Below are 15,407 nucleotides of genomic sequence, written 5' to 3'. Positions count from 1 at the left end.
CCTTCTATCAGCTGCATCAGATCTACTAACTCCTTTGTTACCTAGATCCAGCAGATCTGGCCATAGTCATGCATGCTTCTGTATCCTCCAGTTTGGATTACTGAACTACACTGTATGTGGGCCTACCTTTGAAGACAACCTGGAACCTGGTCCAGAATGCAGCAACCCAACTACTGAACAACTGTAAGCCGTCTTGAACTCCATAAGGAAGATAGCCAATACATGCTTTAAATAATTAATACAATACTTTAAATAATTAATTAATGTTGCCCTTTTTGAAACAACTACATTGGGTGACAGTCTGTTTCGGAGTTAAATTCAAGATGGTGGGAGGGTCATGACATTTAAAACTCTTCACAACCTGGGATCCAGATATTTGAAGGACTGACTCCTATATGTCTCTGGACACCCCTTGGCTGCCTCATCACTGGGGTGAACTGTCTGACATCAACATAAGCCCTGGCCTTTTCTACTATGGCTCTGTGGGATGGACTCTCAGAAGAGATGAGGGCACTCTGTCAGTGATCTTCAGGAGATGCTGCAAGGCCTGCCTGTTAGTCAGGGCTACTGATGGAGTTTGAATGGCAGGCAGCTTTCAAGGGTGGGAAGAAATGGGAGAAAAGATTTCTGGCTTACTATTATGTTTTTAACTGTTATTGTAAGCCATCTGGAATCACAAGGAAAGGTGGGATACAAATTGTTTGTTTATGATGGAATAGAAGTTTGTTAGTCTTTAACGGCTACCGGACTTCTGATTATTTCTGCCCTTATAACAGGGCCTCAAAAATTTCTAGAGAGGTGGTGTCAGGAATGAACTTGGTCTAAATGTTTCTTGGGGCTGTGCTACCTTGCAGGGATGGCTTAAGAGAGTAGTTCTACAAGTTAACACTGCGCTCAGATGGAGATGACAAGCTCCTGAGGGGAATATATTCTCCAAGATTAAACTTTGTCAAGGGGGAGGGGGGAATCAAACCCCTCCAGAAAAGGGAGAACCATGCACTATTGAGAGAACTCCCGCAAACCTCCTATCTGCCCAGATATTCACAAAAAGCAGTTCTCAGTTAAAGCACAATTTAGTCAGCACTGGGCAGATAACAGGCAACTAGAAATCCCATTTAGCCTCCCAAAGTCAAGAGAGGAAAGCAACAGACCCTCAAACCCATAGAGAGAAAAGGTACACGTGCCAGCGTGCCATGGAGCTGTGGATCAGATGATCTGGCTGGCAGAATCCCTTCAGGATGAGAAGAGCCTAACCATTACTTGTACCATGTTCCAAACAACTGCTCATGGTGCCATAACACATCAACATGAACAAACATAATTACATGTTTTGGACATGGAGCCAGTGTCTCTGCTGGTTAAGACAGAGACAACCTTCTTCAGGTCTGATCTGGACCTTAAAAACTATATGTACACATAAGAGTGTGCCTTGGGTGCTTGTTCTCTTGCTACAAACAGCTGACCTTCAAAGTATGATAAGCAGGTCCAGGAAGATATACTTGTTTCTGACAGAGACAGGTAAACTGTGTACCTCTTAAAGAGGCAGAGAATTCTGAAGGATTCTAAAATGGCTGCACTTTGGTAGAAAGTCTTAGCTAAAGCAGGGAAATAGCTCAGAAAATGAAGGGCTGTTTTTCATTTCTGTTACAGTGAAGGACCCACAACAAAGTGTTTATGGAACACTAAATAATCAGGAAAATTATGGGGAATCACCTAAGTACACAGAAACTCTGACCTTAAAGTGCAGGGCCACCCTTTCCTTCCCTGCTGATAAGCAAGCAACCATGAAATTGGTATCAGAGGGAAAAAGTTAGAGGCCAGTGAGCAATCAGCTAACGGAGGATGTTCCAGACTCCTTCTCACATATGACTGACAAGGGAAGGAGTTGGATTTACTGTAGCCTATGGAAAGGCAGAGCTGGCCAGTCTGAAATGGCATTCTTTAGTATACAACTGTTCGGGATGAGGGTAGAAGAACCACACTTAAAGGGCCAATTTCCATCTCTACCACTGTTTGTTCAGTGGAATTAGGGGTATCCCCCCACCCTCCTGACTTCAGAGTAGGTGCAAGTTGGTCACCAATTTGAGGACTAGAATTAATTTTTTCCCCTTTTGGCATAATTGACCAAAACTGGGGGAGGGGTTGCTCTGAAAATAGCACAGCAAATCCCCGCCTTGCTAAATATAAGGTCTTAGTATCTTCTTGTGGCAGCAGTGGTGGGGGTAAGGTTGATTGAGAAGAGTGCAGGAAAGACTTCTGACACAAGTAATTTTACAATATTCAGTAATTCTCATACAATACTTACCCTGAAAATAATGATATTTTCTATTGGGACTGAGTTTTTGGATGCATATTTCAAAGCTATATCAACATGTCTGAATAAATACACTCCAAGTTGAGGATTTCCCAGCTCGCTCATGATGTGTAGTTGTTTCTTGATTGAATTACTAGTTCGCAGGCCACTCTGACAAATTTTCAAGACTTCCTCTTTAGATGCAACTAAAAAACTAGGGAGTTCCTTGTCCATTCTTCCTTGTTCACGCATCTTAGTCCTGGCCATTAAAAAAAAGAGTCAGATGCATTTCCAAATAATATACACAATAAATATGCATTCATTACAGTAAGAAATTATTTCACTCTATGTCTGCATTTCTTACAGAACTCCATAATATGTATTACCCTCTGTTTTTAGGAAGACATGACAAGTCAATATCTTTAAGGGGACATTTGGTAAAAGTTTCTGGTGATTAACATTGAGGATTACCACTGAGAAAAAACTTTATTCTTGAGTTATTGTTTATAGATGTATTTATACTGATAATAGTATTGTTTTTATTGTGCTTCCTTGGACTCAACTATCAAAAAGAAGGGGGCTTGATGCCCAACTCTGCCCTATTCCTCTTACAAGCAATCAGAAGTAATGTTTTCCAGAAATGTTAAGATCTTGGGGAAAAAATAAACAAGTTTCTCCCCATTTCCCCCCAGAAAACAAAAACCTGATTGAGGGGAAATTGCAACATATGAAATATTTTCTTATCCAACCTAAAAGTTAATTTCTCCAGTAGATTCAGCTGTGAGTTTGTTGATCACATGAGTTTCAAATATATTTTTAGTTGGAAAGTTGTGATTGTTGATATGTGCTCTGTAAGATCCTACAGGGACTTCAATTTTGCTGTTCAGAAATCTCGTGTTACTTAATAAATCTTACTCCCAGTAAAGCATTTTCATGATTTAAGTTTTCTTCAAGCAAAATTTTAAATATATCCCATATATGCACCCAACAGGTCTACATTACATTACTACGGTGTTTCCCCAAAAATAAGATAGGGTCTTATATTAATTTTTGCTCCAAAAAATGCATTAGGGCTTATTTTCAGGGGATGTCTTATTTTTTTTCCATGATTTTGCGCCCTCCAAATGACCAGATCAGCTGTACCGGTGAATCTGTAACTAGGACTTATTTTTGGAGTAGGGCTTATATTTCATGCATCCTCCAAAAATCCCGAAAAATCATGCCAGGGCTTATTTTTGGGATAGGTCTTATTTTGGAGGAAACAGGGTACATTACAATAGGTCTACATTACTAAAGTATTCTGTTGTGCCCAGATTCCTACTGAAGGAATTCCTACAGAATTTGCCTGGAAGGTCCTACCACTGGGATCTCTCCCTACAATTCTTCGTCCCCAACATTTGTTGCCTTACAGCTACTAGTTGGTTGAGTAACTTCAGCTGCAGTTCAGCAGAATAAAAAGTTTTGCTTAGCATCCTATATGTTATCACCCTGGTAGGCACAAAACAGTGTCTGTGAGATGGGTTACTTAGAAACCTGGTTTTTTCCCCCGATACCATGTACACATTTGCTGCTAACACCGTGAACTTGGTCACTTTGTTGTAACACTGAATCTGTGTAATGTGACTCTTCTAAACAAAACATATTGCCTTTTAATATTTGATGTTAGTAAACCAACCTGGATAGCCCCAGACTATCCTGCTCTCATCAAATCTCAGAAGCTAGGCAGGGCTGGCCTTGAAGAGTATTTGGATGAGAAACCTCCAAGGAATACCAGGGTCCAAACACTGAGGCAGGCAATTGCAAACCACCTCCAAACATCCCTTGACTTGAAAACCCCAGCAAAGCTTGCCATGTGACTTTACAGAAACAGGAAAAAAGTAAATTATTGGCTGCACCAAGGAGTAGGCAACCCCTCCTCCTTTGACAGCACAACAAATCATGGCTTGCTAGATCCCCACCTCTCCTTGCATGGCTCCACTGAAATTAGGAAGAGATAGGGCTGTTGGCAAGATTTGCTAACAGCAATGTCTGTGTGTGTAAACTGCCACCAAGTTGCAGCCAACAAATGGCGACCCCATTGGGCTTTCAAGGCAAGAGATTAAGAGATGTGGTTTGCCATTGCCTGCCTCTGCCTAGCAACCTTGGTATTCTTTGGTGGTCTCCCATCCAAATACTAGCCAGGGCTGATCCTGCTTAGCTTCCAAGATCTGACAATCAAAAATCTGGATCACATAAAAGATAATGTATATATCTTTCCTCACAGGATGATACTGCTATGACAACCAGGTATGTGCTGCTGGGTCAATTCCAATCTGCGATCAACAGAACAAGACTTTCTTGCCTCCCATGTCTGTGATCAACAGAACAAGACTTTCTTGCCTCCCATGTCTCAATGTAGCCTCCAAAACCTCCAGGGACAGGAAGCCTTTAGGAGCAATATGAACAGCAAATTGGTGTGTGTGTGTGTGCTGAAGATGAATAAAGAGATCTCTGGCACCTCTTCTATTAGTAGACGCTGACCACTGGACTCAATTCATTGGTTGTACCAGCAAAAACAGTTTTCAGATTAACTACATGGCTTATATAATAATCTCTATTAAAGACATTCATAATTGTTCTTATTTGGACTATATTACACTTACTTATACAAGAAAGGAGTTATATTGACTACCACTGGCTTAGGATTTTGCCTTTCAGTGAATAATTCTTAGTGATTATCAACATTTACACTCTCTGTTCTTCATTTATTTTTCCCCACCATTTCCCCCATATTACTAACTGCATTGATTTAAATATTGTCACCACTATACATGTGTCCACCACACTAATACAAAGAGGGGTGTTAAAAGGTTCAGGTAGTAGATGATATGACAGATCTTTAAGATTCTAGATTCTGCCAGTCAGAGTAGATACCACTGACTTTGAAAGGCCAGTAGTCTGACTCAGTTCAAGGTAGCTTCATATGCTCATTTATATGATTCCCACTGCCAGCCACACGTTTACAAGAATGACAAAATGAACAGAAATGGAACTGTAAAAACTGACCTCATGCACCAAATCTAGGAATTAAATTCTGAGCATGGAGCTTCCTGATCTCATCTACTGATGAGCCCCAGGAAACCAAACACTTAGTTAGGCCCTTAACCATGGAGCTTACGTGGTCTTGAACAAATCAGTCACTCAGGCTAATGTATCTGATTGGGTTACTATGAAATTATAATTAGAGATCCTTGAGTTTGTTGGAGGAAGGGCGATGCATTTATTTTGTCTTCATATAAAAACGACTCACCTCTTTGTCACAAATTCCTCTTCCAGATCTTTATTGTGAACTATTTCTATCTTGTCAAAATGCCACAAGGATTCCAGATTACATTCTCTGTCAAAGCAGCCCTGAGTCAGCTGTTCTTTAACTTCATGGTAATCCCTCTGATTAGTGGAACAGTCAGTAAGAAAATCTAAATCAGAAAGAACAAGCACATAAAATGGTAAAGAAATTATAATGCTAGTCAGAGGAAATGCTAACTATAGCAGTGATGGCAAACCTATGGCACAGGTGCCAGAGGTGGCATTCAGAGCCCTCTTTGTGGGCACGCACAAACAGAGTGCCCCCTCCACACATCTAGGCTGGCCTGGGCCACTGGGCTCGATTATTAGCATTAAACCTAAGACCTAGTTTTGAGGAAGCACTGTAGGTAACCTTGTTAAATGCTGTTAAACTAAAGCGCAATCCTTTACCTGGGAGTAAGCTTGGTTGCTGGCAATGGGGCTTGCTTCTGAGTAAACCCTCCTAGGGTCGTGATTCACTCGTTGGAAGAGTTGCACGGTTGCTTCAAAGCAAAGCCACTGACTACCACCAAGCTTACTCCTGAGTAACCACGTCTCAGAACCAACCGTTTTTTCTAAACAAAAACCTCAGAATTCAGGTTAAATTGCCGTGTTGGCACTTTGCGATAAATAAGTGGGTTTTGGGTTGCAATTTGGGCACTCTGTCTCGAAAAGGTTCACCATCAGTGAACTATAGCAACAGTGAGCAAATAAGCACAAAGTGCCAGGACCCAGTGGATTCCTCCCAAGAGAGCAGCCTTGTGAAAGAGAACGACAGTTTTGATTAAGCACTTAAAGTAGCAAATCTTTCAGAAGGCAGAATTCACTGGAAATTAATTCACAATCAGTTGAAGCAGTGGCTACATTTGTATTGTGACTGTGACAGGCTAATATCAGCTCAGAATGCCCAGTCGCTTAATCCAATTCACATGATAGAAGGAAAAGTCTGGGACTGAAACCTTGACCAAGTTCTCTGGAGAAGCAGCATATAAATGTTCTAAATGAAGAAACAAATCTCAGTCTCATGCAGGGGCTGGTTGAAGGCTCAGAAGAGATCCTGGGAAGGAAGGAAACTAAGAAATACTCCTCCTCATATACACGCACACACACATTCCAACAGAAGTATTTTCTAACTCTGGGAAACTTTATTGCTGAAACTGCAGGATCCGCTTGAGCCAACAGTCATACTGGTTGAGAGGAGGGGGGGGGGAAGAACACAAAATCAGCCTTCCTACCCCTTCCACTGTGCTTACAAAAGTGATTTCGCTCGCTTGCTCTTCATGACTCACATGGCTATTAGGCTATGTGGGCCCTGCATCCCTAGGAACAAACTTTTCTACTGTCCCCTGGGAAAAGGGATGCTGCAAAAAGGGAACCACAAGTGTTGCATCCTTCCCCAGATTTTGAGGCAATCGTAGTCGAGACCAATATCAGGGATTCTGAGTCTTAAACCTTACAGCTTGAGACTCAGAACTTCCCTACTAAGCTACCTGGGACTAACTGTATCCAGACTCGGAGCCTTCTGAAGCCAGTGAAGTTACCAAATGGCATCCAATATTAGTGCCTAAAATTTGCAAGCAATACAAAAGCTCTGAAAATTGGCCAGCTATGAAAATTGGCTGATATGAACTCTGGGAGTTTAGCTGTTAAAGCCAATGTGGGGCTACTCCAAGGTCCCCTGCGCTGTTCTGGAGAAAGTGTGATTAAGCCCTTATCTCAAAAGAGGCACAGAGATGATGATCTGGGGAAACTGGTGGTTTTGGGTTTTCCGGCCATATGGCCATGGTTTGGTAGATCTTGTTCCTAAAGTTTCGCCTGCATCTGTGGCTGGCATCTTCAGAGGTGTATCTCAGAGGGAAGTCTGGAGATCTGGGGCAAGTTTCCTAATCACCACTCTCACACACTTGACAGTAAATGGGCTTTATTGTACTACAAAGGCAGTTAAGAAGAAAAAGACTAGGCTTTTACTCAGTCCCTCAAGCAGGAAATAACTTTATTTAATTCATTTGTACTCTGCAGGGTCTGATGGTATTTGTAGTCCATGAACATCTGGAGAGCCACAGTTGCAGACCCCTGGCCTAGCAGAACAAAAAGGGACTAACGTGGCTCCTGAGACTGAGATATTAGTCTACATAAGATGCTACTTGACTCAAATCTAACTGATCTGCTTATGGAGATGTAGTGCTACCATCAAATAATCCCTGCACCATGCAGCCACAGACCCATGGACAGGACTAGGCCACATCAAAAGCTTTGAAATAAAAGATTGGTTCATACAGGTTGAGGCATACCCCTGAGTTATGCTCTGACAGCATTTTCAAGGTTGTCAGCAAAGTCTGCTTCAAGGAACTCCCAGCTGTCAGGTTAATGAAACACTTGTTTCCAGAGGTAAGATGTCACCACAACCACGTAGTCAAACTCTGAATGCAAACTATCATGCATTAACAAATATTACTGGGTACATTGCACTCCTTTTCTACTGTACCTTTATCAGGCGTTCTTTTAGGGATGGTAAATTTTTTCAAACGATTGTGTACTGGCAAAAATGACTGCTTTGTATGTAACTTTATGTTCGGTTCCATTTTGGTTTCCACTTCTATCATCCTGAAGGAATAAAAGCCAGAAACTATTATATCTGCACTGCGTAAGACATACCTAAAACTTTATGCTTTATTTTAGATTACTGATATCTTAGTTGAATCACATTACTTTATAAGCCTGTGGGCACCTTTGGAGTTCTGACACAAGGTGATAAGTGCAACTTCAAAGTTGATGCCATGGGATGAAGAGCCACATATACAAAAGAAGTCCATGTGAAGGGAACAAGAGGAATCATTTATACAAATACACTGGGTAAAAGGAATTAAAATGAAATGAATTGGTGGCAGCTACCACCGTAGCGTTAATTTGTGTAGCCAATCAGATTTCCAGCGGCTAATCAGAAGCCATACTAGGCAGTAGCCCCATACAGCCCAACCCGCTTTCTAAAAAAAACTTGATGGGTGTCATGGTGTCCATGGGCACCAAACTGAAGACCTCTGATCTATGGAGGAAATCAGAGGTCTGCAACCTGCGGCTCTCCAGATGTTCATGGACTACAAATCCCATCAGCCCCTGCCACCATGGCCAATTGATGGGAATTGTAGTCTATGAACATCTGGAGAGCCGCAGGTTGCAGACCCCTGGAGTAAATAAACTCTGCAAAAGTCAGAAAGACAGCACAGACATAAGCCGTACGCATCCTGTTTTTGCCCAACCATTTGAAGTGATGAATTGTGCCATGTCATTCTAAGTAGAATTATACTTATTTAAACCCTCTTATTTCAAGGGCCAACTCTGCTCAAGATAGCACTGTGAATCCTAATATTCCCATTTTACCCACTGGGTTGCTTGCTTTTTCAGCTTCTGGCTATTGTGAACTCTCTTTTGCCCCTAGGCACCACTCTTCAAGTTCCTGCTGACAGTACATATCATACGTCCCCAGACTCTATTATATGAAGTCCTGACTATCATATGTGGCTCACCAAGCATGCATCCTAATAGCCATTACTATAGGCTGAGTAGCTGAACACAATCCTGCAAAAAACCCTGCCTCACTGATTTGAATCGACAAAAAACATGCCCTGTTCTCACTCCTGCTGAAAACAGTAAGTTGCAGAAGAGCTCAAATTTGGCTGAATGATGCCTCTTTTCTTCTGCACTAAAGATCCTGCTGTTAATAGTAGAAAGAACAAAGCACTTAAAGTACATGAATATGGGGTCTGCATTTAATATTTCTTCCTCTCCAATCAAAAGGAAAAAAGAAAACTGAATTTCAGATACATAGAAACCAATAATAGTTTGGCGACATTAGGCTGGAGGCAGAAAATGGGCATTAAGGGATATGATATTCAACAGAACAGATAGATGTTCAGGTAAGTCACTTCCCAAGTGTGGATTCCCAACCAGCATTCTGCAGCTACCCTTGCAAGCCAAAAGTACAGGTGTTCATGGAATCCCCAGACCAAGTTACATGAGATTATCAGTTAACTTACAATAACGTAAAGTAAAAAGGTGTAATTTTAGTATGATTTGAATCTGTATTTGGTTCCATGTGTACTTGTAATGAGATAACTATCTTGTGTTCTATTAAGTAATCTGAACCAATTAGCTTGTAAAATTACTTTCTTTAGCCAGTAAACATCTGCTAATGCTCATATTTTGCTACAAGATTTAAAAGGCTGCATTTAGCTCTTTACTACATTAATTATCTGTCAACAATAAACAAAACCCTGTACTTTTCCTGACCAAGTGATGATCTTTCTATAAAGATTATGACAAGTTCATAAGAACCACATGTTTAGCATGAATATCATGACATCCTCACTGGCAGTTCTAAAAATTCCCACCAAACACTCCTTAGATCATGACATCAGTTTGCTTGCATGAGCAAAGTTTCTGGAAACTAGAGTGGAATTTTAAGTTTTTTTCTGTTAAACAAGACATGTCTTTATTTTGTCTGTCATACAGAGGTATATTTCCAGTTGCAAATCCATCACAAATTCAAGAACAAATATTTCAAAACGGCTGACAGTTTGCCTAAGGCACAGTCCTCTTCCCAACCTGATCAGCAATAATATACACAATGATATGCACAACAGTTCTTATGTAACGCATCCAGACACGAACAGAAAAATTGCAAAAAAAATTATGGTAGACTTGAGAACAGAAAATTTTAAATAAATCCCACCAGCTAAAGTACTATTGCTCAGATCTTATTCAAGTACTTTAGCATTATAAATCAATTAGTTTGAATACAAGATCATTTAAGATCACAATTTTTTAAGTTGTGCCAGATAGCTTTATCTATGAACCAGTCACTAGAGGGAGATACACTACATATATTGAAGTCAGAACACTTACATTTGTTAAATTACAGCACGACATTCTGCACAACTTTGAGCTTCATCCTATTTACGTTAAATCAAGATGATTCCATAGATTTCTGCATTGACAAAGCCCTTCTAATACTAAATATGTTTCCTGTGTGTCCCTCCTGAAGCTGAGTGCTTGGTGGAAGAGTATGACCATCCCACACGTGCAGCCCCTTCCACACCTGCAAAATAATGCACTTTCAATACACTTTCATAATGGTTTGCAAGTGGATTTTGCTATTCTGCACTGTAAAATCCAGCTGCAAAATGCACTGAAGTGGATTGAAAGTGCATTATTCTGCATGCGTGGAAGGAGCCTATGTGAGGTAGTGGACAAATATACCTGGTGAGTTTAATCAACCAAGGGTGCGAATCCTGTTTTTAATCAAAGCATTCAAGGTTCTACTGCTGACAAACAGAACCAATGACTGATCCTTTTTCAACTGGAAAATACAAATTGTTTGTGACATGTATACATTAGAGTGTTAAGATCTTACTTATCTTTAGTCATGGGTTGGAAAAGAACCCAGAGACACACATGCATGTTATTCCAAGACCATAGCTGTCACAACTTGTTCATGGCACTGCATGATGTAATTCCCTACTCACAATCCCAGCTTCCCTTTTCTTGGCATTAGTGTGAGAGCTTCGAAAGACTACACAATCTCTAATCCTAAAGCTCAAATACTCCCTTACATCTTAAAGCAAATGACTCCTGAGGATCAACCATGTTCTGTCCAATGCTGATCTTCCAAAAGGGCCTGTTTCATAGACTTTCCCTAGTTATTCTGAACTTAACTTTCACAGACTCAATGATTACTTTCCTTACCCTTATATGCTGTTTCCAGCTTTTGAAACATGCTAGCTTTCCCCAAGTCTCATATTTAAAACTGTAAAACTCATTAACACCATGTAAAATTTATCGCTGAGATTTATTAATGTTATTTGATCACGTCTAGCACAATTCTGAAACGCATAAGGCAGTGATGGCGAACCTTTTCGAGACAGAGTGCCCAAATTGCAACCCCAAACCCACATATTTATTGCAAAGTGCCAACACAGCAATTTAGCCTGAATTCTGAGGTTTTAGTTTAGAAAAAACGGTTGGCTCTGAGGTGTGCGTTACTCGGGAGTAAGCTTGGTGGTAGTCAGTGGCTTTGCTTTGAATCAACCATGCAATTCTTCCAACTGGTGAATCACGACCCTAGGAGCGTTTACTCAGAAGCAAGCCCCATTGGCAGCAACCGAGCTTACTCCCAGGTAAAGGATCGCACCTTAGTTCTTCGCATGAAAATCAGCGTGGTTTAACAGCGCTTAACAGGGTTACCTACACTGCTTCCCCAAAACTAGGTCTTAAGTTTAATGCTAATAATCGAGCCCACCAGCCCAGGCCAGCCTAGATGTGTGTGGGGGGGACTCTTTGCGCGTGCCCACAGAAAGGGCTGTGAGTGCCATCTCTGGCACCCGTGCCATAGGTTTGCCACCACTGGCATAAGGCCACACTTTAAAAATTCCACACAAAAGATCAAGGGGCCATTTTGGCCGATGTATTTATGATTTTACCCTTAATAGATAAACACTCTATAGCGCACTATTTTTTTTAAAAAAACTATGTCATCTTTAAACACAATACAAAATAAGCAAACTTGTCTGCACTGTACTGGATTCTGTTACTAAGCTCCGTTAATGATCCTTCAGAAGTCTAATATTCCTATTCCTATTCTGTCTTTTCTAACAAAGGTGACGGTAATATACAGTAATACTTTTGCTAATATACGGTAATACTTTTGCTAATGAACTATCACAGTGAATTACACTATGGCAAACTCTTATGGACATTTAACAATTTGTCTTTACATGGTAAATTAAGAACATAAGAAGCACCCTGCTGGATCAGACCAGTGGTCCATATAGGTGAGGCCTTTCCTTGATGTTGTCGCCTGACACTAGTATTCAGAGATTTACTGCCTCTGAATATGGAGATTTCCTTTAGTCGCTATGGCTAATAGCCTCTGAGAAACCTCCATGAACCCTTTAAAGTAGGCTATGTCTATGCCCATCAGGATAACCTCTGGCAGCAAATTCCACATTTTAATCACTCATTGTGTAAATAAGAATTTATTTTTGTCCACCCTGAATCTACTGCCCATCATTTTTTGGATGCCATCGAGTTCCCCAAAAGTCATCAAGCCAACTTTAAACTCAGTCCAAAAGTAAATCCTATTAACCATTTCAGAGTTTCAACTAGTGCAATTCTAAACACAGTTATACCCTTCTAAGCCCGCTGAAATCAGTGCACTTGAAATAGAGTACCTCTGTTGAGAATTCCACTAATGATAATAATAATATTTATGTATATCGCGCTCTCCTCCTGCAAAACAGGGCTCAGTAACTTGCTTTCTCTAATTCACCTTCAAGGAATAGTAACATCCATCAGCCACAACTTCCAAAAGCAAATCCCATGCTTTATTTAGGAACACACAGCAGTTGCACTTGGATCCCAGAGAATTAAAAAAATACCAGGTAGATAAGCTGACCTCTTTATCGCACAAAACAGTCCATACACATTTCCAAGTTATACAATTCTTTGTTATGCAATTAACAAAGAGTAACAATGACTGTAATGACAAAGGCAATGTTTCTATATTTACACCTTAGCAAGACACCTGATTCTACAATAAATGAAACACCAGAAATTCAGCAATAGAGCATCACAGCACAGATTCATTATCACTTTACGCAATTTAACCATATTTCTTTATTCAGCAAGGTAAAATGTAAGAGCCCCCCTCCACTCTTTCAGTGTATGAACATTGTCAGGTGGAAGTTCAGATCCAAAGAGATTGATGCTCTTCATGGCAGGAGAACACAAAAGGATGATATTTTTATTTGTATGATAAATGAGCTGGAAGAGCCTCAAAATTCAGTCTAGCTCAGACCTAAAGGACCCCTGTCCAAATTAATCTTTATTGCTCAATGCTATTACTTCTACATTTCAGAGAAAGAGACGCCAGAACACAGCTATTTGGAAGCTCCTTTCCCTAATAAGCACTGATGTGTGGAGCTCTTTGCAGTTATTCAGCACAGAGGGAAAAGCATTCTGCATTTGCTCCAGAGACTCATATCTCACTTTTGCTTTGTAAGATGGGTAAAGTGCCATCAACCTCCAACAACACCATAGGGTTTCCAAGGTAAGAGATGCAGAGGTAGTCTGCTGCTCCCTGCCTCTGCATCGTGACTCTGGAATTCCATGGTGGTTTTTCATTCAAATGATAACCAGAGTCAACCCTGCTTATGACAAGATCAGGCTAGCCTGGGCCATCCACTTCAGGGCTCAACATTATTAATATTAATATTATGCTACCAAATCAACAGGCAACCCATGATGAGGTTTTCAAGTTCAGAAGTCATTTGCTATTGCCTTCCTCCATGTCATAACCCTGGTATTCCTTGGAGGTCTCACATTCAAGTACTAGCCAGGGCCAACCCTGCTTAGCTTCTGAGATGTGCTACCCAGCTCAGATCAACGTTATACCCTGCACTAATTCTCTCTTATTCCTCTCCACTCTTACCAGTCAACACAATTTAGGAGTACAGCCCGAAATAAAACAGACAAAAAAAGTTTCCCAGAAAGACACTTGGTTCAAACAACAGTAAACAGTAAACAATACACTCTCTCATCTTGGTGATATCAAAAAGGCTAATCTGCAAGAATTGGGGTGGAGTGGGGGGTGGGGGGAGAGAACAACTGGACCATAAGCTTTCAGAAGAAGCAAGGTAAGCCATCAAGAGCACATAACACAACACAGTGCAATCCCAAACACCAATTCTTCCCACCATGTCCACCAAAACGAGTGGGCATCCACTGAAACAAGTCCATTCCAATCCCTTCCCTGTGAAATACTTTCCCCAATAGTCTGCATCAAAATTAAACAGAAGCCCCCTTTCTATTCAGTTTTCAGCATTGGATTTGCACTGTTGGTCGCCATCATGAAGTTTGCTGCATGGGAAGGAAAGATAAGCTTCGGGGTTAAGAAGTTAGATAAAACGTCTAATTAGCAATCCGGATAGCAACCACCGGTGCAAACCCTACTTCATCAGGCATTTAGACTGAAGTTCAAGGCAAAGTTACTCTACTTCAGGGCCACTGAAACAATGGGCGGATTCGAAGGACTCCACAAAGCATCACAACTGTAAGGGTACTACACCTGGTTAGGTTCACTCCCTTACAGTTGTGATGCTCTGCACAGCCCTTCGAATTCGCCCGTTGGTTTCAGCGGGCTTTATACTCCGCTCGCACCTGGTTGAGTTCTGATTCAACAAAAGAGAGACGAACATTTGAATTCAGCCCCTTTAGGCCCTATCAAGAAAGAAAAAAAAGGGTACAGAATAATGAAATATCGATAAAACTTCTCTCAGTTTTTAAGGTACCGCTTGACTCCCGTCTAGTTTCTCCGCAACCGACTAGCCAGGCTACTCCTCTGGAATGAGCTTAAGGCAAATTCACGGAGTACGATAGTACACGGTCGTCAATGCTAAGTGGAGCACCCATGGACAAAGGCAGTCTACCTTGGCATATCAGCTACAGGACAGCACACGAAGCTGTCGCCCTCTGCGCCGTTGAACTCAGTGACCCGGCCGACACGAGCGTTTCCCGCGCCTCACAGGGGAAAGAGGATCTTCTTCCATCCCTTCCACACGAGAAAAGCTCCGCGCTCGTTGAGCGGACGGCGCCCCAACACCAACAGGCGAAAGGCCCCCCGCCGCTCGCGGAGGGATAAATAAGAGTTAACGGCGGAGAAACAAAAATGTGTCCGAAGTGTGTTCGAAACTATTTTTGTGTAGCTTTACCGAAGTGAGACGAAACGCAAGAAAAG

The 15,407-nt window shown here is 41.3% G+C and overlaps 1 protein-coding gene across 1 annotated transcript in view; it reads right to left on the bottom strand.

Annotated features, from left to right (window-relative positions):
- TEX15 (testis expressed 15, meiosis and synapsis associated) overlaps nt 1-15,159 on the bottom strand; it is a 40,014-nt gene extending 24,855 nt beyond the window's left edge. Inside the window, exons 1-4 of the mRNA XM_048504411.1 lie at nt 15,100-15,159; nt 8,103-8,221; nt 5,583-5,748; nt 2,306-2,552 (exon numbers count right to left, since the gene is read on the bottom strand). Of these exons, the coding sequence (XP_048360368.1) occupies nt 2,306-2,552; nt 5,583-5,748; nt 8,103-8,221; nt 15,100-15,107 (540 nt within the window). The 5' untranslated portion in view covers nt 15,108-15,159. The remainder of the gene's footprint in view (nt 1-2,305; nt 2,553-5,582; nt 5,749-8,102; nt 8,222-15,099) is intronic.
- Between the last annotated feature and the right edge of the window lie 248 nt (nt 15,160-15,407).

This window comes from Sphaerodactylus townsendi, linkage group LG07 (assembly GCF_021028975.2).
Source record: "Sphaerodactylus townsendi isolate TG3544 linkage group LG07, MPM_Stown_v2.3, whole genome shotgun sequence".
Lineage (NCBI taxonomy): Eukaryota > Metazoa > Chordata > Lepidosauria > Squamata > Sphaerodactylidae > Sphaerodactylus > Sphaerodactylus townsendi.
This window is presented reverse-complemented; position numbering and strand designations above follow the sequence as displayed.